The 22,431-nt window shown below is 29.2% G+C and overlaps 1 protein-coding gene across 2 annotated transcripts; it reads left to right on the top strand.

Annotated features, from left to right (window-relative positions):
• Positions 1 to 14,293: 14,293 nt before the first annotated feature.
• On the top strand, positions 14,294 to 22,046 carry LOC107434130 (clathrin interactor EPSIN 2). 2 transcript variants are annotated; one of them, XM_048477194.2, is made up of 14 exons: positions 14,294 to 14,753; positions 15,498 to 15,603; positions 15,826 to 15,877; positions 16,046 to 16,125; positions 16,206 to 16,284; positions 16,473 to 16,556; positions 16,701 to 16,846; positions 17,387 to 17,749; positions 18,124 to 18,162; positions 18,270 to 18,365; positions 18,449 to 18,669; positions 19,275 to 19,465; positions 20,047 to 21,025; positions 21,165 to 22,046. In XM_048477194.2, exons 2-14 carry the CDS (start codon positions 15,569 to 15,571, stop codon positions 21,623 to 21,625), a joined length of 2,826 nt encoding a protein of 941 aa, XP_048333151.2. In that variant the 5' UTR covers positions 14,294 to 14,753; positions 15,498 to 15,568; the 3' UTR covers positions 21,626 to 22,046. The 2 variants fall into 2 exon arrangements, with proteins under 2 accessions (XP_048333151.2, XP_048333150.2); XM_048477193.2 differs by having other exon boundaries at positions 14,295 to 14,753; positions 15,478 to 15,603.
• The last annotated feature ends 385 nt before the right edge of the window (positions 22,047 to 22,431 follow it).

Raw genomic sequence — 22,431 nt, 5'->3', positions numbered from 1 at the left:
AGCTCATCACCAATTCTTCTTTGGGTACTTTGCTCATTATTCCACCATTGTAATGCATAATGTCTAAATTCTAAAGCGGCCAACTTAACCCTTTTAATTTTTGAATAGTTATTACAATCAAAGATCATCTCCGTCCATTCTTTCCATTCCAAATAAGCCTTCAGATCACTTTTTTCCAAGAACGATGGTATATTGACCTTAATATTTTTTAGATCATCATATTTTTCTCGGGTTTTTCTACCACATTTTTGCTTTCCTTGGAGTGCAAATATGTCTTCATGCTCTTCCTCAAAATTATCTCCAAAGTCACCTTCTTCAAATTCCTTCCTAAAACGTCCACGACCTCCTCTACCTCAACCACATCCACCTTATGGTTCCATCCTAGGGTTAGGTCTTCCTTGTGAGTTCTCAAACATGTCTAACCTCTGATCAAATTGAGCATTCATCCTTTGGAATTGCTCCAACACTACTTGCATGTCCATAAGTGCCGATGAACTTCCTGATGCCCTAGATTCTCCTTTGAATCCCATGGAATCCTCTCCAAGATCTCTTGTTGAGTCACCTCCTCTTCTTATTCTTGAATATGTCATGTTAGTGAAATAATGCAAGAAGATCTCACCAAATTCACTCCCACACATGTTTCACTCAAACAGGATCTCGTTCACTCGTGCTTCACACTAGTTTCAACTTTTCACCATTTTATAAGCTCATACTCTCTTGTCTTTTTCCCACTCAATGAATATCTCAAAGTTCTTTTAAAATACACTTAAACAAAAACTATATCACAATATATTCTAATTAAACCTATCAATAAAACAAAAGCAAGTAGCAAGCAATTTCCAAGTGAATGATAAAACCTAGTCTCGGTTTTACTAGCTAAGAAGAAGGAAAAATAACAAAGCAATTTTTGGATTCAATAAAGGAATATACCAGGATATTAAAAGATCAAAAATTCAAAAATAAAATTTAGAAAAGGATTCAACAATTAACAAGAACTCAATTTAAACAAAGTATAGGATAGTTGTTGGTTGTAGTTCTCGTAATTTAAGTTTATATCTCAAATCCTTAAACCAATTTTAATCCAATCAATTGACACCAATATTCAAATTTTTAGCAACTAATATTGAATAGCAGCAACTCCAAATATCACAATTAAATTTTCCAAATCCAAACAAACTCAAATTTTCAACTTCACAAACCGGCCTTTTACACAAATTTTTTTCTTAAACTTCGACTTTTCTTTATCACAAACGAAATAATATCTCACAATTTCCAGCAGCAGAACTACCATAAAAATGCAACTCCAAAGCTAACAAATTCTCAAAACCGATTCTAACTTCCAAGCAAAACAAATTGCAAATTTTAAGGTTTATGCAATATGTTTTCCGAACTTCCTTTCTCTTTTTTTTTTTTTTTTCTTTGAAAATATGAGTGCAACTAATTAATATTAAAATAGCAAGGAAAAATCAACAATAAACCAAATTACTAAGAACTAATATGCAAACCAACCAACAAACTAAAAAGCAAACTTTTGGCTAACAAAAAGGAAACCTAATTCGACTGGGAAAAAACAATTTATGCAAAATGTGTATCAATAGGTAACAACATTAACCTAATGTTAAAATTGCAGAATAATACAAAAATAAAGCAAAGCAAATAAGAGATATCAAACCTGAACAGAATTCGGCTCTAATACCAAATTATACGAACCTAGGTCGACTTGCTCCTAAATCCGTATTCAATTAACCTGAATCAAAATTAAGTTCAGATTCTAATGGTCACCTTGATCCCTAATCAACTTGTGATTAGAAAACTTGGTATATGATGAAGATGCCATAATAGGTTAGGGATGTCCTATTGATAAGTCAAGTTAGAACACTAGTTCTCTAATGGAGTTCTATGTGTTCTAAAGGAACAGAGAGAATTCTTTCTTACAAATAAATTTCTATATGAATGATGATCTACATAATATTGAGAAAATACACCTTTAAAAAGGTTTGAGTTACAAAAAATAAAACCCCAAAAATATTAGGTATAACCGGCCAAAATTGTTGAAACGATGGTTTGTTTTACTTAACTTTCCTAATCCAATTTGTATTAATTAATTCCTTAATTTTGAAAAAGAAATTAATTAATTTACAATCAAAATATTAAAATATCAACTTTCTTAAATAAATTTTTCTAACAGGTAATTAAATAAACACCAAAATAAAATATTATTTCCTAAAACAAAAGTCAAATTTCAGATTTGTAAAGTAGTTGACTAGCTTTCCAAATAAGCTATCATTGTCCAATCACCAACTAGTCCCCACATGTTGCCATTGATTGGAATGATCACAACTTGCTTGGATTACAAGATAACTCCTTCTTAGCGCCTAACATGCACAATTTGGCCAATGTTGAAGTGTATGTGCAAATGATGTGCTTGGACATCCTTGCTTATATCTAGGCATGATTTTGTGAGTTCTTAGGAAGCTTAAGCACGTTCATAAACTTACAAACTCATCCCTTACTACCTAGAGTCCTCATTTGTACTAAAACATCTTCTCAGGTCCATTTCTATCTTCACAACTTGAATGCTCAAAACAGACTTAGAATCTTCGAGTATAATCATGCTCTCTTGAGATTTAATAACACATTTTATGAGGCTAACCAGATTGTCCTTAAACCTCTTACCTTGTGCCCTAATAATTGGTCCAATCTTCAGCTGTGTAGGATCAGCACCCCAGCGAGTTGTAGTTTACACAGGTGTAAGCGGATTCTTATTAAATATCCCTCCAAGATAACCTCCCTTTCAATCAAAATGGATTAAAAAATGGAAGCTTTCAATTATTTTTTGAGTTCATAAAATTATGACATGAAATTTTTGCCTTATTTAAATAAGAAAAATTTTCTGAGGAAAAAAAATAACAATTTTTATTTTTTTTACATAAGATAACTAACAACTTTAATTGGAAGATAACCCAATAAAAATGGAAAATGAAATATCCCTCTAAATTGACTTCCCTTTCAATAAAAATGGGTCCAGAAATGGGGTAGTTCACTAATTTTTTGAGTTAATCAAATCCTAACACAAAATTTCTGCCTTGTTTAAGCAGGAAAAAAAAATTTTGGGAAAAAATATTTTTTTTTTGTAAGATAAAAAACAATTTTAATTGATATTATCTTTCTTTTTGTAGAAGTAAAAATATCAAAAAAAGTAAACTTTATTTAAAAAATTGTGATTCAATAACACTTCAAAATGTCACAAAATTATATTTTTAATGACATTTAACAAATTAGTGATACTCATAATTAATGTCATAAATACCATGTCACGTAAAGTTATGCTGACACTTTCAATGTCAATGGATGATATTTTAAATGTTATTAAAAGTTACAAAATGAAAGAAGAAGAAGAAGAAGAAAGAGAAGGAGAAAAAAGAATTGTATATGGTAAACAATGGGTAAAACAGAAAAAAATAAAGTTAGTTTTTAGTTGTTATTACAAAATTGCAACCGCATAGTAATGTTTGTTGAACTCTTGTAATGTTTGTTGAAGTGCGAGGGTTTTAGTTTCTCTATGAATGCAATGCTTATAGGCTACTGGGTTCGGGGGTTAGAAAGAACTTGGTAATGTTATTAGCTTATTGGGTTTTATGTTTTTCCCAAATTGTGGAAGACATGACGAGTGTAGGTCTAATTGTAAAAAGGAAATCATATATAGTTGTAGTGAATTGAATAATTTCTTTAAACTAGAAATTAAAAAAAAAATTAAAGGCTATTTAAGGCATTTTATTCATGAATATTGTTAGCATACTAAAAATTCATGAAAATTGTAGTGTACCTAATATGTTTTTTAGTGTGGATAGAACTCGCCATTTAATTTTCATGAGTCCATATTTTTCTACTCTTAAAAAATTTCCCCAAACATTAAAAAAAATTTCACTTTGTTAGAAATCTTAAATTTTCATAAATTTTAACGCTTCTCAAGTAGATGATGTCAAAAAATTAAATTTTTACTAATTTTAATATTCATCAAATAGAATCTAATAATACATCATCTTTGAAAACCTTTAGCACGCTTCAATGCCAACATAAATCATAAATAGAATAAAGTGTATACTAAAATAAAATAAATGAAAGTGGATTGTATTTAATTTTAAAAAGTATTTATTAGCGGACTTCATCTTAGATGACTGAACTGTTAAAAACTTATTTATAAAAAAAATAAAAATAAAAATAAAAAAAGGCAAGAACCGCGTAAATATATACATCACAAAATAAGGACAATTATCATCTCAAGGCTTTTTTTTTTTTTTTTTTTTTTGGGGGGGGGGGGGGAAGGGGTTTCTACAAAACATACATATATATATATATATATATATATGTGTATAGTTGAAGTTGAGTTGGTGGATAGGATTCCATTTTTTTTTCTTTTTTCTTTTTTTTTTCTTTTTTTGGGTGAATCGGTGGATAGGATTCCATCTACAAAAATAGGGATAGGTGGAGCCATTAAAAAATATTTGATGTGCTTTTTGTTTCTCCTTTTTTCTTACTCCGAATTGGAACATATCCGGTACATGTCCCATCCATCATGTATCCAAAACATAAAAATTTTAGATACCTTCATGTCTTTTTCCATTATGATATTTGATGGTTTTACTTTCAATTTATCTTTTTATAATCATTGTTTAAGAAAAAAAAAAAAAAAAGGTTTACTCACTAGGTTTACGAGAAAATGTTATAATCTCATCCTTTTGTAGAGTGAAGTTGTACTGTCAACTTCAAAATTGTAATTTTTTGTATTGAAGTTGTAAATATAAATGTTAAAGTTGTAATTTTTTTTTTCATGGTGACGAAAATTTTAGGTTGTAATCAAAACATCACATTTTAAAATCTTTTACACGAGATAATATCATTTACTTTTCCAAAAGTTTACCTATGGCCCATATAGTCTAAAAAATATCAATTTTCTTTATGGTTTTAAAAAATCACCATTACTTCTCTTGTTATTTTATTCATTTTCTTGAATTAACATCATCTACATCTTTTACATGAAGATATTAACTATAATTTTCAAAATCTAATAAGTTAAATCCAAATTAGTCAAAATCTCACGGAGCTTATATATAATATAACATTTTCTTTAGTATATATAATATAACATAGGTGAACCTCTCTCTCTTCTCCATCTTTTTTAATTAATTTATTATGCTGACGTTAACTCTATAACCTTTTATCAATAATAATGATAATAAAAAAAAAAACTCTATAACCTGATTTTTTTTTCTTGGTGTTTATTATTATAAATATATATATATATATATACATACATGGTAGCAACAAAAAAAAAAATATATATATATATATATATATATACATATATAATAGTTTTTAGATAAAGATATAATAAATTTAGCTAGACTTCATAATAATAATAAATTGCTTAAAAAGGCAGAAGAAATCTGGACATCCAATAATGATAATAATAATAATAATAATAATAATAATAATAATGAAATATAATGTTTGTCAAGAATTAAAAAAAATAACAATAATACTACAAATATAAAATTTATCAAATTATATGTGTTAATTATTGATTGATATATTTATGTAATCTAAATATAAATAAGTAAACTCTTAAATAGACAAGTGAACCAAATTTTAAAAAATAAATCAATTAAATATTATCACATTATTGGATAAACAATTTGATTACTCTAGTATTATAGAAAAATAATGTTAAAGTTTGATAATGAAAATTAAAAGGTGTTGAAAGCACAATTTTCAATTTGCTTCGCAAACTAAAGATTTTGACATTTATATGTTTGAGCTTTTGTAAAGGACAATTGTAGGAAGTTGTTGATAAACAAACAAAAAAATATTAACTACTATACCATCATATTTATTATTTTGAGGACTAAAATGCATGTGAGGACTAAAATGCATGCTAAAGTCATATAAAATCATATTTATTTTGTTATGGATTAGAGTGTTCAATCCAACAAAATTAAAAAGGTATAGATGTCTATTAACATTTTTCATTTTTTTAAAAAATAATTGCACTTTAATATTTTTAAATTTAGGTTTGATACGCTTGGTGTCCTTATTTTTATTATTTTAATTTAAGCATTTATTTTACAAATTTGTTACAATTTGATTCAGTGGAACATTTTGACTACTAATTATAGTTAACGACTTTAGTCCCATGTTGTTGAAACACAAAAAAAAAATAATAATAATAAAATAAAAAAAAAAATAAAAACCCTCTACTTTAGTCCCATGTTGACCCAAACGACTAATAATTTTTTGTTTTTGAAAAAAGCATATTACTAATAACTAAATGCAATTTAATGATTTAATCAAATTTGTTATAATTTACGTTTTCTACTTTCAAGATTAAATAAGTAAAGAAATGTATATATATATAGGTGTTCTATAGTGAAGACGTCCGTATCTTGTTATGATGTAAACCTCTTCAAAGATTATGGTTTTGAAGAAATCATCATCAATTCTTTATATAAAAATGATAATTTCTTAAAAATCATCATCAATATTATATACAAAAATGATAATTTTTTTTAAAAATCATCATACTTGAGGAGGTCCGCACCATAACAAGATGCAAACGTCTGCACTATAGAATTTATATATATATATATATATACAATCAGGCTTACGTCATAATATCCTGATGTTTTTAATATTATGTTTTATTTTAATATCTTTTGAATCACATCAAAGTTGAAATTTAAAATTTTAAAATGGTTAAATATAAATATAATGATATACTAAAATCTTACTTAAAGAAAATAAATTCTATTGAATCTAATAATTAATAAATGTAATTTTAAATTTAAACTTTTAATATAATTTTAACGCTGAAAAGGAAAATCATAATATTAATAACCTAATTAAAGCCTAATTGTATGTGTACTTATATATATAAAGAGTCTTTCTATAGTTAAGTCGGACTTGGCCAATATGGTACGAACCAAAAACATGCCAAAAAACTAGACTATTAACATGTCAAAAAACTAGACTATTGGATTCAAATGATTTTACTAGAACAGCTCACATTGTGAGGAAGCTCATGTGCCAAAAATTGCCATTCGCACCGAGCCTCTTCATCTCTTTTCCTATGATACCCATTCGCACCATGCCTCTTCCCCTTTGAATCCCATTTGCACCTTCCTCTTCTCCTATAGTGTTTTTTTCCTCTACCTCCAACACCATCTCCAGCTCGAATGCAAGCCGTTCTAGTCCTGCCATACCAAACTCAAACTTACCCAAAAATAAAAAAGAAAGAAAAAAAAAAGTACTCAAAAATTAGAAAAAAATTAAAAATTATTAAAAAATCCAAAAAACTTTAAAAAAAATTACATAAAAAATTACAAAAGCTGTCAGTTTTGACCCTTTAATATTTTTTTGGTTAACTTTCAATTTTGTAATTTTTAATTGACTTTTAAATATTTTTATAATAAATTTAAATTTTATAATTTTGAATGATATTTATCAAACTACCAAAAAAAATAATAAAAAATTAACACACGCCAACGCTTTTACAGCTTTGACTCCTCAATTTTTTGTTTTTTTTTTTTGCCTTTTTTTTTTTGTTATTGTTTTTTTAATATATAAAAGGGAGAGCAAATCAAATCAACCCAAAAAATAATCTCTTTGTGAGACCAAAACTCTGTGGTTATCTCCTAGCCGTGTGTATGCATCAAGTATGTTTCAATCTCTCCCTATTTCAAAATGGTTCCACCGAAAGCTTAATAAGATTGTTAGTCCCCATCACAGGTCGCTTCTAGGAGGCTTTAGTCAAAATGGATTTTAGTCGATGTCTTTCACTCGTTTGGAGGCTTTATAGTTCAAAGCCGACCCTTGCAAAAGCGTGGGGTTTTATTATTTTTTTTAATTTTTTGTTATTTTTTTAAATCCTTTATAATTGTTTTATATTTTTACAAGTGTTATTTAAAATTATAAAATTTAAATTTAATAAAAAAAATTAAAAATCAATTGATAATTACAAAATTAAAAGATAACAAAAAAAATGGAGGTCAAAAACAATGCTTTTACAATATAAAAGCATTGGCTTTTGTAATTTTTTTTAAATTTTTTTGTTATTTTCTTTTTATTGTAATTCTTTTGTAAATTTTTTTGTAGTAATTTTTTTTGTATTTTTATTTAAAATTACAAAATTCAAACTTAACAAAAAAAAAATCAAGGACCGATTGAAAATTATAAATTAAAAGTTATCGAAAAAAAATAAAGGACCAAAGCCAAAGCTTTTACAATGTAAAAGCATTAGCTTTTGTAAATTTTTTTATTTTTTTGTAATTTTTTTCTAATTTCTTTTATACTTTTACAAATATCATTAAAAATTACAAAATTCGAACTTTACAAAAAAAATATATAATTGGGGGCTGATTGAAAATTACAAAATTGAAAGTTAACAAAAAAAAAATTAAAGAAATTTTTTTAAATTTTTTTATGTAATTTTTTGAATTTTTTTTTAGTTTTAAAGTAATTCTTTTGTATTTTTTTCCTAATTTTTGAGTAATTTTTTTCTTTTGCTTTTTTTTTTTTTCCTATAAGTTTAAGTTTGGTACCGCGAGACTGCAACAACTTTGCGTGCGGGCTGGAGATGATGGTAAAAGCAGAGGAAAAAAAACACTATAGGAGAAGAAGAAGGTGTAAATAGAAATCAAAGGAGAAAAGGAAAATAGGCGTGGTGTGAATGAGTATCAGAGGAAAAGAGGAGAAAATGCTCAGTGTCAATGGCAATTTTTGGCAATTTTTGACACGTGAACTTCCTTACAATCTGAGTTATTCAAATAAAATCATTTGAATCCAATAGTCTAGTTTTTGATATATTTTGGATCCATACTATATTGGTTATGTCCGATCCGATCATAAAAAAAATCTATATATATATATATATATTTTTTTTTATATATATAGTGCATACTAGTATGCACCACCATAAGCCATTGTAAATGTTATATTGCATAGTTGGAATGCACTATAGCATAACTGTGTGTATATATATATATATATATTTATAAATTCTACCATTAAAATATATTGATGGAATTTGGTATGGACGTCAACGTCCCACAATATATTGTGAGAGAACCAAATTCCAACATGGTAGATGAACTATGTGTGTATATATATATATATATATACATGTGCATATTTAAAAGGAGTAAAATATAATAGTTAATCACTATTAGCACAAAATCAATTAAACCAAATTGTGAATTAGTTAAATGTCTAAATTACTACATTTTTAAAAATATATTAGTGCAAAAGTTAATTTTATTTCAAACCAAAAATGTTAAAGTGCAACTATACTTTTAAAGATAATTGGATATTGCTGTTAGCTTTTACATTTTTTAATATTAAATTTACAATTTCAATGCAACAAAAAAACCAATCTTCTTAAAAAAATAATGTCAATTTAATCCTCTTTACTATTAATTAACTAATGTTGTTTATTGTGAAATAATTTTTTATTATATTATTATTTTTAATTTGTGAAAGTATGACTTAAAAAAAAAAAAAATTAAAAGCCCGTGAAAATACTTTTTCATATTTAAGACGATATAATAAGAAAAAGAAGCTTTTATGATCGGTGGCTTTTGTGTCACTCCTTTTTGTGCAAAATAAAGCCCGTTTACCCACTTCAAAAGAAAATAAAGTAATCCATCATTTTCATTATTATGGACCTTTGCATACTTGCCAACAACCTGATTAATTACAAATCATTGTCTGGATATTTTATTGGCTTATCAATTAAAATATCGCTAATTGATGGCAATTGAATTTTATATAGGGTTTTATTCGGATGTTTTATTAAGATAACAAGGAAGAAATGGTACGTAACAAATTTTTTTGGTAATTATGATAAGTAAAAAAGTTTCATTACATAGTAATTGGGCTACTTGCATATGTTAAGAATTGAGGTTTTTTTAGACTTCTCAAAAATAGCCTAAAAAAAATTTTTTTTTTTTTTTCAACAAGCACTTGTTCATTGCAGTTAAACATATATATATATATATATGAAATAACTGAATATTTCATTTATATATCTTAATGTTTGGGATAAATATAAAACATCTTTTAGATTTTTAATAATATCATTTACACTTCCTGAAGGAGTTTAAATTCTTTTTATATCTTATTTAAGTTAAATCACTTTCAAATTTCATTTTATTTCTTTCTTTCTTTAATTTGAAAACTTCAAAGTTTTGTTAATCTATATTCTAATTAATTTTATTTAAATAAAATGATAATTTTTTAGTTTTTTTTTAAACAAAAACTAAGGGGGTATATTCAATTTCGAGTTTAATAGATTTAAAATGAATTATCGACTTTAAAGGATTTTATGGATTATTATGGAATATCATAGGTTTCATAAAAAATTTATAAAAATCAAATGAAATCTTTGAAGTTAAGGTTGAATTTTATATTGACAAGTTTATTCACAATTTTATTTTTAAATCCTTTCAAATCTATTAAAATCTATTATTTCTTAAAATCTTTTAAAATTAATGACTTTTTAAATTCGTATAGATTTTTAAAAAATTATATAAAGTTCTAATTTAATATATCTAGATTTTAATAAATTTTTATAAAATCCATTAAAATTTGAATTGAATATTATTGGGCTTGTATTTACTCAACCAATGAAATATCCCCATAAAATAATTATCCAGTCATAATGAAGTAAGTATGAATGATTAATTTATCTTGATTGTTTTGTATTATATATTAACTTTATAAAATTAAAATATCTTAATATGATAGAACTAGTTATATCGAGCTTTTACCTTTGAGTAAAGCTTTCTTATTTTGTTTTGTTTTGTTTTTTTATTTATTTTTTTTGTTTTCTTTTTTTTGTAGTTACCCAAATCAATGAAATATTCCCATAAAATAATTATTCAATTATAATGAAGTATAAATGATTAATTTGCTCTTATTGATTTGCATTAGATCTTAATTTTATTTTATTTTTTAAAAAAAGGGCTTTTGCCTTTAAGTAAAGCTTTCTTTTTTCCTTTGTTTTGTTTTGTTTTTTTTTTTTTTTTTTTTTGTATTTACCCAAATCAATAAAATATTTCCATAAAATAATTATTTAATTATGAGGAAATATAAATAACCAATTTATACTGATTGATTTGCTTTATATATTGACTTTATGCAATTAAGATTTCTTGATAGGATCAGAAATATATATATATATATATATATATAATTAAGAATGATAAATATATATATATATATATATATATAGATATAGATATAAATATATATTTAAAAAAATAAAAAAGTTATTGTCTTTCAAGCAAAACTTTATTGTCTTGTCTTGTTTTTGTTTTTGTTTTGTCATTTTTTTTTTCAAAAGAAAAAACCATGCACCTTTTCAAAATTCATCCAAAAATAAATTACCTTATTAGTTCTCTTTTTACGTTGTACTTGGAATTTTGATTCCACTACAAATAAAAATAATAAGTATCCATTTGTTTATTAAAATTTTATTTTATTCATTTAAATGAATAATAATAACTAAAGTCCTTCATATTAGTTTTTTGACTTTTCCTTTAAAAATTTCAAACTACATATAAAACCCCAGTAAAAAAATACGTGGTCGAAGTAACATTAATTAAAAAATAAAAAATAAATAAAAAATAAAAGATGGTGTAGAAGTTGGAGATTTCAATGTTGAAAGAATATTCTAACGTAGTAGGCAAAATGCTAATGAAGAATTTTTGGTAAGATAAAGGTGCAATATGACTACTCAAAAATAATTTTCAATCTGTGTCCAATAATATCAAACTTAAGTATACCATCTTAAAAATATACATTATTTATTATAATATCTCAGATTATTCAGACTCCATAAAAACATAAAATATATTGGGATTGCTGGTATTTTAAATTTAACAACTAAAAATCAGTCTCTTTATTTCGGTACTTTATTTTTCTAAAATTATTTTAGATAATGTTTTTCGTAAAACTTAAAAGCCTCTATTTGTTTTAGATACTTACACATAGATAGACAGTGAAGATACCTGTACAAAATATTCATCGAATTTATTTACCAAATAACATGCATTACAATATTATTAATTAGCATAATCATATAAATTAAATATGTATAAATGATTCTCTAAAAGGAAAAATGAATTAATAAAATATGCCATTTAAATATGATCATATTATTTGCCACGTAATTTGATAAACAAATTTGGTAAATATTTTAGTAAGTCTAGCATTGTTTATATATATATATATATATATAGAGTTAGATACTCAAACTTACATAAGAATTATCTAATTATTTTAATATTTTATTTTTTCTTTATTAACCTTTAGATTACATTAAAAGCTATAATTTAAATTAAAAAATAGTCAAATATGAATGTTTAATAACATAGTAAATTTCTATTTAGGGAAAATGAAACTTGTCAAAACTTGATAATTATTAAGTGTAATTTTAAATTTCAATAGGATCTAAAGGCTGAAAGATAAAATCTTGATATTAGTTTGAATATTAAGGATCAGATTTGGGTGTAGGGTCATGATTTTAAGATTAAGTTTTTCTTTATTAGTTCTTAGATCATCTAAATGACTAAAATTTAAAATTTAAAAGTAGTTAAATATAAGTTTAATGATGTATTAAAATTTTATTTAGAAAAAATAAATTTTATCGGAACTTGATGATTAGTAAATGTAATTTTAAATTTTAATTTTTAATAAAAATAATTTGAACATTAATATTGATATGAATTCAATGGAAGGATATGATTTTAACCTGAATATATATGTATATATGTATAGTTAAACTTTTGGATATCAAAACTATAAAAAACAAGTTATTCAAAAAGACAAGAAAAAACCTAAAACAAACATAGCAGGCGTTGTCAAAGTATTGCTTTAAGGAAGCCAAAATAAATCCTAATTAAATACATGCTATTTTAATATGTGCGGATGCAACTAAGTCTTCAATATCCATACAATATTAATGTGGATACTAGGTACTTGCTAATTAATTAATATAAAAAAAAGAGCAAAAACATATAAAGTATTTTTAGTTTTCATTATTTGCTTAACCATCATTGTAGAAGAAACATACAACTCAAAAAAACAAAGATAATAAATGCACTCCCATAACCTATTTTTAATATTTTAACATTTCATTAGGGTAAATTGGAGGATTTTCTTTTCTTTTTTATTCTTTTTACAGCTTTCCTTGTAGAATTCAATCTACAAATATAGCAAATGGTATATTAGCATCTTGGACATATATATGTTTGTGTGTGTATATATATATATATATATATTTTTTTTTTTTTTACTTTTCTACGATAGAAAGATATAGATTAGATAAAACAACTTTTTATTTTATTTTTAATTTTTATTGTCATTTGCTTTTTAGTTATTGAATAATGTATACTTTCTTACAAAATAATGAGCAACATGTACAGCATTTTCATTTTTTTTTGTTTTGGTAAATAGCAACATGTACAGCATCAAACATGATTTTATGTTCTTTTTTCATGATTCCCATCTTCACCTCGAGACATTTCCTAAAGAGGGTCCGGTTGTATTAACTCTATATATAATAACACGATATTTTCTTTTTCTTTTTTTTTTTTTAAAAATACAAAAGTATGCCTACTTAATAGTTGGCGCAATGCTTTCTCAACAAATAAAAAAAAATAAAAAATTAAAAAGTAGGTGCCTTTTATTAAAATGGGGATATAAAGAGAGAGAGAAATTTTACCAACTCCACTTTCCACTTTTCCAGCTCTTACAAGTTATTATTAGATTCCAAAAAGTGAAAAAAAAAAGAAAAAAAAAGTATTTACATATATTTATATATATAATAAATAATAATAAAATAAAAAGTGAATGAAGTCAAAATTGAGAGTGAAAACAAATTTAATTTTTATATTTTATCCAAATCGAATCATAAATCACAATCCACTCATACCCATTGAAAAAAAAAAAGGGAGTAAAATTTTTTACATATTTTTTTTATCTTATCTTTTTTTAAAAAAAAATTAAGAAATGGTAATTTTTTATGGTAAATTTTTTGTCTAAATAGATAGAAAAGTCAAGAGCTCCAATTTAGCAGTCCAAGTTTTTCTTCCCTCATTCCCCTTCACTTATTACAACTCCAATCAATCCATTAAATTTTTTTTAAAAAAGATAATAATAATAACAAACTAACAAGAAAAGTATAAGCTCCAAACAATTTAACCCAAAACAAAAAAAAAAAAAAAAAAAAAAAAAGAAAAAAAGAGAGGAGAGATAGAGAGATAGAGAGAGAGAGTTCTTCCTTAATTCTCTGCGTGTAAGTTGCGCTGTCTTTCTCGTCATTTTACTTTCCACTCCATTTCTCTCCGGAATTATAGAAAAGAAAATTTTTGTTTCAAAAATTACCGAAACGACCAAAGCGAAGAGAAAAAGCCTCCCTCTCCTTCTTCTCCTTCCTCTCCATTCGCTTCGCTGCTCTGTCTTTTTTCTTTTTTTCTGCCTCTCACTATATGTTTCCAAAAACAAAAAAACACACACACAGACATTAACACAAATACATAAGCTTCGTTCCATTTTCAGGAGCTTTGCGGGGGCTTTCCAAAACTCCTCTCCTTCTTCTTCTTCTTGTTCTTCTTCTTCTTCCTCAGAAGCGCCATCGGAGGATTTTGTTAGAATATCTCAGATCCATTACTCGCTTCAATTTTGATTTGGATCAGGTTCCTTTTCTACTAGATCTCTGCCTTTTTCTTTTTTTCTTTCAGATCTATTAAAATTTCCTTCGTTTTTGGTATTTTTTTCATCTGGGTTTTTGATGATTCAGCTCTTTCACCGACCCTTTTGGTAATTTGAATCGTAAATCATTTTTTTTATTTTTTGGGGAAAAAGTGAGTTTTCATTTCTGTTTATATATTTAACGATTTGGCATATGGGTTTTATTAAAAATGTTTTTTTTTTTTTTGGAGGGGAATTAGATAGAGATGTGTATTTATCATATATTTATGCTTGATTGCAAAATATTTATTTTTTTTCTTGAAATTTTTTTTTATTTGGATATAAATGTGCTGTGAATAAATTATATTGGGAGCTTGAAATAATGCGCTCCAATTCAAGTTGGATCTAATTTTATGTGGATAGATATAGCTGCTTGCTCTTTTCTGCTGCGTTTTATAGAATTTTCTTGGTTGCTTTGATCTTTGTTGTTTTCTTGGATTTTTCCAAATTTCTGGTTTTCTGATTCTGGGATCTTGATCCTTGAAAGGTTAATTGGATAATTGATGGCTTTGAATTCCAAAACTATTGGTGTTTAATGTTTTTCATTTACTTCTCTGGTAGTTTGTTTTTAACGCATTGAGTTTAAATGTCTTGTTGGGATTTTGTGCGATACAGAAACCGTTAATTGTTTTTTTTTTTTTTTTTGGTTTTTTTCTCTGATTGAAACAGTTTATGAATAATTTTTGAAGCGAGATCAATTCAAATTGGATCGAGCAAATTTGCTGCTGTTGGTTGATTGTTTATCTGAACACCAGCTACGATGAAGAAGGTGTTTGATCAAACTGTTAGGGACCTGTAAGTCTTGAGTCTAATTTTTGGAATTTGTAATGTTGTTGATTTTATAATGTCGATGATGGTTATTGGAGGGGAAAGCTTCTGAATGCTGTATGTTACGGTAGAAACAATTGTGAGAAAGTTCTAATGCTGTGCTTCTTTAAGGTTTATTAATCTGGTTGTTCTTTTAATTTTATTTTGGCATTATTTATACTTATCTTAGTAATGCTCTTGTAATTGCAGTAAGAGAGAGGTGAATAAGAAAGTTCTTAAAGTTCCTGGAATAGAGCAGAAGGTAGCATATGACTTTTATATTAGTTCTTTTTCTTTAACTATTGCCTCTTTTTTTTTTTTTGGGTTGAAACCATTGCCTTATGTATAAATTCATATTTGAGTAGAAGAACCCAGCCACTCTGGTTTCCAATTTCTTAAGCAATAAAACTTCTGTTCTATTTTCAATCAGGTTCTTGACGCTACCAGCAATGAGCCATGGGGACCTCATGGGTCACTTCTTGCTGATATCGCCCAGGCCACGAGAAACTAGTAAGCTTGACCTGTCCTTACTTAGGTTATTTGCATTGCTTATGTGTTTCTAATGCATGCAATTTCGAACATTCATGCAGTCATGAATACCAGATGATCATGGCCGTGATTTGGAAGCGGATTAACGATACTGGGAAGAACTGGCGGCATGTTTACAAGGTTAGGTTCTCTCTTTTTCTTTCTCCCTTTCCTAAATTCAACGTATTAAATTCTTGGTGATATTCATTCTTTAATCACCACATACATGTATTGGTAATTTTGTATTTTATATGTAAAAAAGTTTAGTTAATTTTCTTTTCACATTCTGATGTGTCAGAGAACTGACGTGTTGTTGTGTTGAACTTCAGGCTTTGACTGTTTTGGAATACCTGGTAGCCCATGGGTCAGAGCGTGTCATAGATGAGATCAGGGAACATGCATATCAAATTTCAGTAATTTCTACCCCTGTGTGCTGTGAATATCAGTAGTTTGTTTTTTTTTTTTTTTTTTTTTTTTTTGGGGCCCCAACTCTGAAACCATCTTCACAAGATTTGATTTGCTTAATCACTTTATAATAATAATTTTCCATTTGACAGACATTGTCTGAATTCCAATACATTGATTCCAGTGGAAAAGACCAGGGAAACAATGTCAGAAAGAAATCGCAAAGTCTTGTGGTCCTGGTAAATGATAAAGAAAGGATTATTGAAGTTAGACAGAAAGCAGCTGCTAACAGGGACAAGTGAGTATGCTTTATCAAAGTTTTCATGCACTATTCTGGCAATTTCCTTGACCTTTCACTGTTTAACTTAAATTTTGGAGTGCTTCACAAATAACAATGCTTAATTTTCAATGCTGTTGTGTTTGTTACTTGGTTTCTTAACTGTTAGTTTGTTGTGGAGTTATCTTACCGGATCTCAAAGCCTTTCTTTCCTGTTTGATTAATTATGCCAACACTTCACTGGAATTTTTATTTAGAATGCTTGGTGATTTTCATGGCTAGATCAGGCCATTTCATTAATGGAGGAAAACTTCTTCACTCTCATAAGTTACATTAATTGTGTATTTTGTAAACAATGATATGCATAGTTGGGAGTTCTCATCAACTGCAAGGTCTATCTCCTTCCTGTCCACATAGGTGACTCTTGTGTGTCTATATGAATGTAGTTGTAAGACTTAAGAGAGATATGGATCGAAGTATATATTGATGTAAAGCGTTACTTTACCTTTCCTTACATTGAGCTACAATGGATGAAGTATTCTGACTGTTACATGACAACAGGTTTCGCAGCACAGCAGCAGGTGGAATGTACAGGCCTGGTACAGGAGGGTATGGTGACAGATATGATGATGATCGTTATGAAGGACGCTATGGAGGCAGAGATGAAGATAGAAACGGTTATGGCAGAGAAAGAGAATGGGGCTATAGGGATGATGACAGGTACGGCAGAAATGGGGACCCTTATCGTGATGGGGATCGTTATGGCAGAGACTATGAAGATCGCTATGGAAGAGATGGTTACAGGAATGATGACTACCGTGGAAGAAGTCAAAATGTTGATGATGACCAATATGGCACAAGAAGTAGAAGCTCTGACAGAGATAGAGACCGTTCATATGATGATGATGGTCAAAATTCATCTCGGTATGTATATACTTCTATGGACTTCAAATTAGTTATTGGTTAACAGCCATAAAAATTTATTTTTTGCTTCTGTCGATTGTATTGCTTCAGTTGATTTTTGTAGTTTACAAGTACTGACGAAATGGTTAATGATCTTTATTTCTCTGTTCTTATAGCTACCTTGTCAAAATAAAATAATAAAGAAAATAAGAAAAAGTACTCTTCTACATTCATAGAGAATTTACCAACTTCATCCATGATAATGCAACTATTCCCAACTCTTGTAGACTTTTATATTAGCAAAATATCTCTTGTAATTGTCATTAAAAATTATGCCAGTGGTGCTTTCATGGGATTAGTACTTAGCTTTTGCCATACATTTTTTATCCTTGCAGTGGTAGTGGTGCCAAAGCTGATGACTATCAGAATGGAAGGTAAAAGCTTTAACAGATATACACTCCAGTTGCTATATTTCGCATGAATTGTTTCAAGCATACAGTGGAAACAATTGTCTCATACAATTGTTAATAATTTGTGGCAGGCGGCTTGAAAGGAAATTTTCTGAACAAAACATTGGTGTTCCTCCTAGTTATGAGGAGGCTGTAAATGAATCTCGAAGCCCTGTTCACAGTGAAAGGTATTAACTATTCTTCATGTGAATTTGTTTTTACTTTCCTCCTATATTTCAAGGTTAGTCAATCATGAATATCTTTACTACAGGGATGGAGAAACTGCAGCAGCTCCTGCTCCTAGATCTTCTTCTCCACCTGTAAACAATCGTCCATCTTCATCTCCACATGTAAGCAATGATCCACACCCAACTTCTTCACCTGGAAGCCATCATGTAGGACAAGCAACCAATGCTCAAGATTTTAATGCAATGCCTGTGAACCAGGAAGTGGAGGCTGCTGATGAATTTGACCCACGTGTTCCAGTTTCAGGTACAGAAAGTCCCATCTACTTGTTAATTTTGTGGGCCACTCAATGTTTCATTATTGTATCGGTGAGCCTTCTGTGGTACTACCTTGTTTTCATCTACATAGCATCTGGCAAATGTTTTAATTGAGGGTTAAGGCTACATTATATATTTTCCTTTAATTTGCTTCGATATGCATTCTTCATGATCTATGGTTCAAGTGACTTTTCTGCTTGTCTTACTGTTTGGGGGTGTGTTATGCATGGAATCTGCTTCTTTTTTTTTTTTTTTTTTTTTTTTTTTTGGGGGCGGTCTTTTAAAAATTTGTGGTTATGTTGTTGCTGTGTTCACCTTCATTTGAAGTGAATTTTTCTGTATTTCTGACTAGATAATTAGTATGTTGATTGATCTGCATGTAAAATCAATGCATCTATAAACTCTATTTCAAATTTCTTATGTACAGCTAAATCATTAGCTTGTTAATTAAAATGTAGGTTGTACTGTTTGCAGCAGTTATTTGTGATATAGATTTGATATGGCCTTTTAGAAGCTAGAATTCTTTCACATTTTTAGCCATTTATTTCTAAAATGTATAATAAGAAGCTCTTGCTTTCTCTTTTCTTTCATCAGCTGCACCAGCTACCTCAAATAGTGCTGAGGTTGACTTGCTTGGTGGTCTGTCAGATTCATTCATGTCAAACTCATTGGCTGTTGTGCCTACCACAACTGATACTGCTGCATTTGAAACCGAGTCCCATGTAAACTCCAGTTCAGCACCCACATTTGGAGCCACTCCATCTGCATCTAACAGCTTGAATCAGGTAGTGCTTACTTCTCCGATGGCTGAAACTTCCTAAGTGCCATAATTTCTACAGCTGATTCTTAACCTAAATCATGAGACTTGAAATGGTTGTGGAACTTTTTCACTTCATCATGGATGTTTGTTACCTGTCTGTTTATGATCTCATTATTAAATAATATATGCTTGCTTAACAACACAATTATCTCCGGTGAATGTTTTTCCCTCTGTTTTCAATAGCTTTTCTGTTCCATGACAATTTTTTATCAATTCTTTCATATGAAAAATATTCATATATTTTGAAGCTCAATCATTCAAACAATCCTATTGATTCTGTATTTAGGTTTATCATAATTTTTAAAAATAAAAGTTAAAAAACGCATATGAACTTATAATTCCATGTAAGTGTGAAGGATGATTTCACTAGTACTCGTTGATTATGACTTTTTCCCAGACATTTGCAGTGTGATATTATCTAGTCAAAAGAATATCTAATTTCCCTATCTCTCTTCTCTGTGATCCCCTCTATTATAAAATTCATGTCTAACACTGTGACAATAATGCTTTTGGATTCGCCATTAAGAGTTTATGTGCTTAATGCAGTCCTTTGAAGATCCATTTGGTGACACCCCATTCAAAGCCGTCCCTTCTAATGAAGGTTTTCACGCTCCACCACAGGCTTCCACTTCCTCAGATTATTTTCACAATGCTGAACCATCCCATGCCAGTGATGTAAAGGCTGACAGGGGCACTGGTTTCGACTTTGGGGACCCTCTTTCTGGCTTGACTTATTCTACATCCGATGTGTCTACTGTTCCAACTTCATCAACAAACTTCCATTATTCTCCTCAAGAGCTGCCTCCGAATCAGAACACTGATATTTTAGCTGATATTCTCCCACCTTCTGGACCTTCACCTAGCTATGCTTCACATTCACCGCAATCATTTTCAGCTCCAGCAGGCCAACCTGCACAGCCAGGTGCTAATGCTTTTGGTAGTTATCAACCACAGCCGGGAGCCATAGTTCCTGTTTCTTCTAATATGGTTACTCAGACTCAAAATGGTTATGGAGGTGGTAATTATCTCCCCCATGGAGGATCTACTGCTCCTATAACCTCCCATCTGGGTTCTCAAATGTCAACTGCACCAACTGCACAATTTAATAGTGGAAGTTTCATTTCACAAGGTGGATATACACCTGCGAACAATGGAAACTTCTATGCACAACAGGGAGCATCTACAGTTCCAACTACACCACACATCGCTCCCCAGAATCCCATTGGATCAGCATCTCATTTTAGCGGTGGGAACTTCCTTCCACAACAGGGTCCTCCAGCCTTGGCAGCTCCACAAGTAGCTTCTCAGGCTGCAACTGGACCCACAACTCAACCTAACAATGATGTTCTTGGTAATATTTTTCCACAAACAGGAGCAAGCACTTCATTGTCTTCTCAGCAATCTCTTCCTAATTCAACAGGAGCACTAGCTATTGTTCCTCAACCATCCAAAAAGTTTGAGCCCAAGTCAGCAGTTTGGGCTGATACACTGAGCAAAGGACTAGTTGACTTGAATATATCTGGACGTGAGTGCATACAACTATATTGTGTCTAGACTTTCCACATACTGACCCTCTTTTTTACTCTCTTGTTTTTCCCCCTTTGTGGGCAATACATTGAATTACTTGTCTTATATATTAACCTTTTATTCTTTTGCCTATGCAGCGAAGATAAATCCACTGGCAGATATAGGAATTGATTTTGATGCCATCAACCGGAAGGAAAAGAGGTTGGAAAAGCCTGCTGCCACTCCTGCTGTATCTACTATAAACATGGGGAAAGCTATGGGATCTGGCTCTGGGATAGGCCGAGCTGGTGCAGGCACTCTTAGGGCTCCATCAAACCCTATGATGGGTTCTGGGATGGGAATGGGAATGGGTGGTGTTCCTGGTGGAGGCATGGGTATGGGAGGATATGGAGGTGGTATGAACCAGAACCAACCCATGGGAATGGGAATGGGTATGGGTATGAACATGGGCATGGGGATGAACATGGGTATGGGTCAAGGAGTTCCAATGCAACAGCCAACTGGATTCCCTCAAGGATCAAACATGGGTGGCAGTTATAATCCTATGATGGGTGGAGGTGGTTATGCTCCTCAACAGCCGTATGGTGGTTACCGATGATGATTATACTGTACCAAACTTTAGTTCCAGGCGGTAAAGTATTAGCAAAAAAGCTTGGCATTGTCAGTCTAAGTGTTTTAAATTTGGCCACCAATTTATACACCTAGAACCCCCATATTTTGGTATCTGAAGCCCTGTATTTTTGATAGTTTGTAATTTTGTCTGGCATTGCCTGTCTGATGTGGTTGTATGTTTATACTCCTCTTCCTGTTTACTTCTCAGAATGGTCATTTTTCTTCTTTTTGGTCGCAAGAGTTGGTTCTGTAGGTTCATTTGCTGGTTGCAGCTGTTGTGTTGTGTATTAGTAATGATAACCAATCTTAGGTTATCCATATCTTATTTTTACCCATATTTTTTTTGCTCCCTTTGTCAAGGATACATGCTAAACAATAATATGATGATTCATTCAAATTTTGTTTTCCCCCCCTCTTCTTCATTCTTGCTCTTTTATATATATATATATATATATACGTATGCACAACATAATTTTGTGGTTTTTTTGAGTATTATTGTGGTTTTGTTTAGTGTTTGAATCCTGTAAGTCCAACATTGTTAAAGACATCTCATGTCTTTCATTTTAATTTATTAATTAATTCAGTACATAGCTCAAAATAGTTTTCCTCCTTGTCTTTTATGGGAGACATACTGATAGTCTATGTTACTAAATGGTCTCTTTTATCTTTCACCCTCGCCCACTTGTTTCGCATGCTAATTTGTGATTTATTTGTTGCAATTAAGAATGTTAATATGAAAATGTTACCAATTAAATTACTGAGAGAACATGTGGTTTCCAATTTTAAGTTTCT

This window comes from Ziziphus jujuba, chromosome 3 (genome assembly GCF_031755915.1).
Source record: "Ziziphus jujuba cultivar Dongzao chromosome 3, ASM3175591v1".
Classification (NCBI taxonomy): domain Eukaryota; kingdom Viridiplantae; phylum Streptophyta; class Magnoliopsida; order Rosales; family Rhamnaceae; genus Ziziphus; species Ziziphus jujuba.
This window is presented reverse-complemented; position numbering and strand designations above follow the sequence as displayed.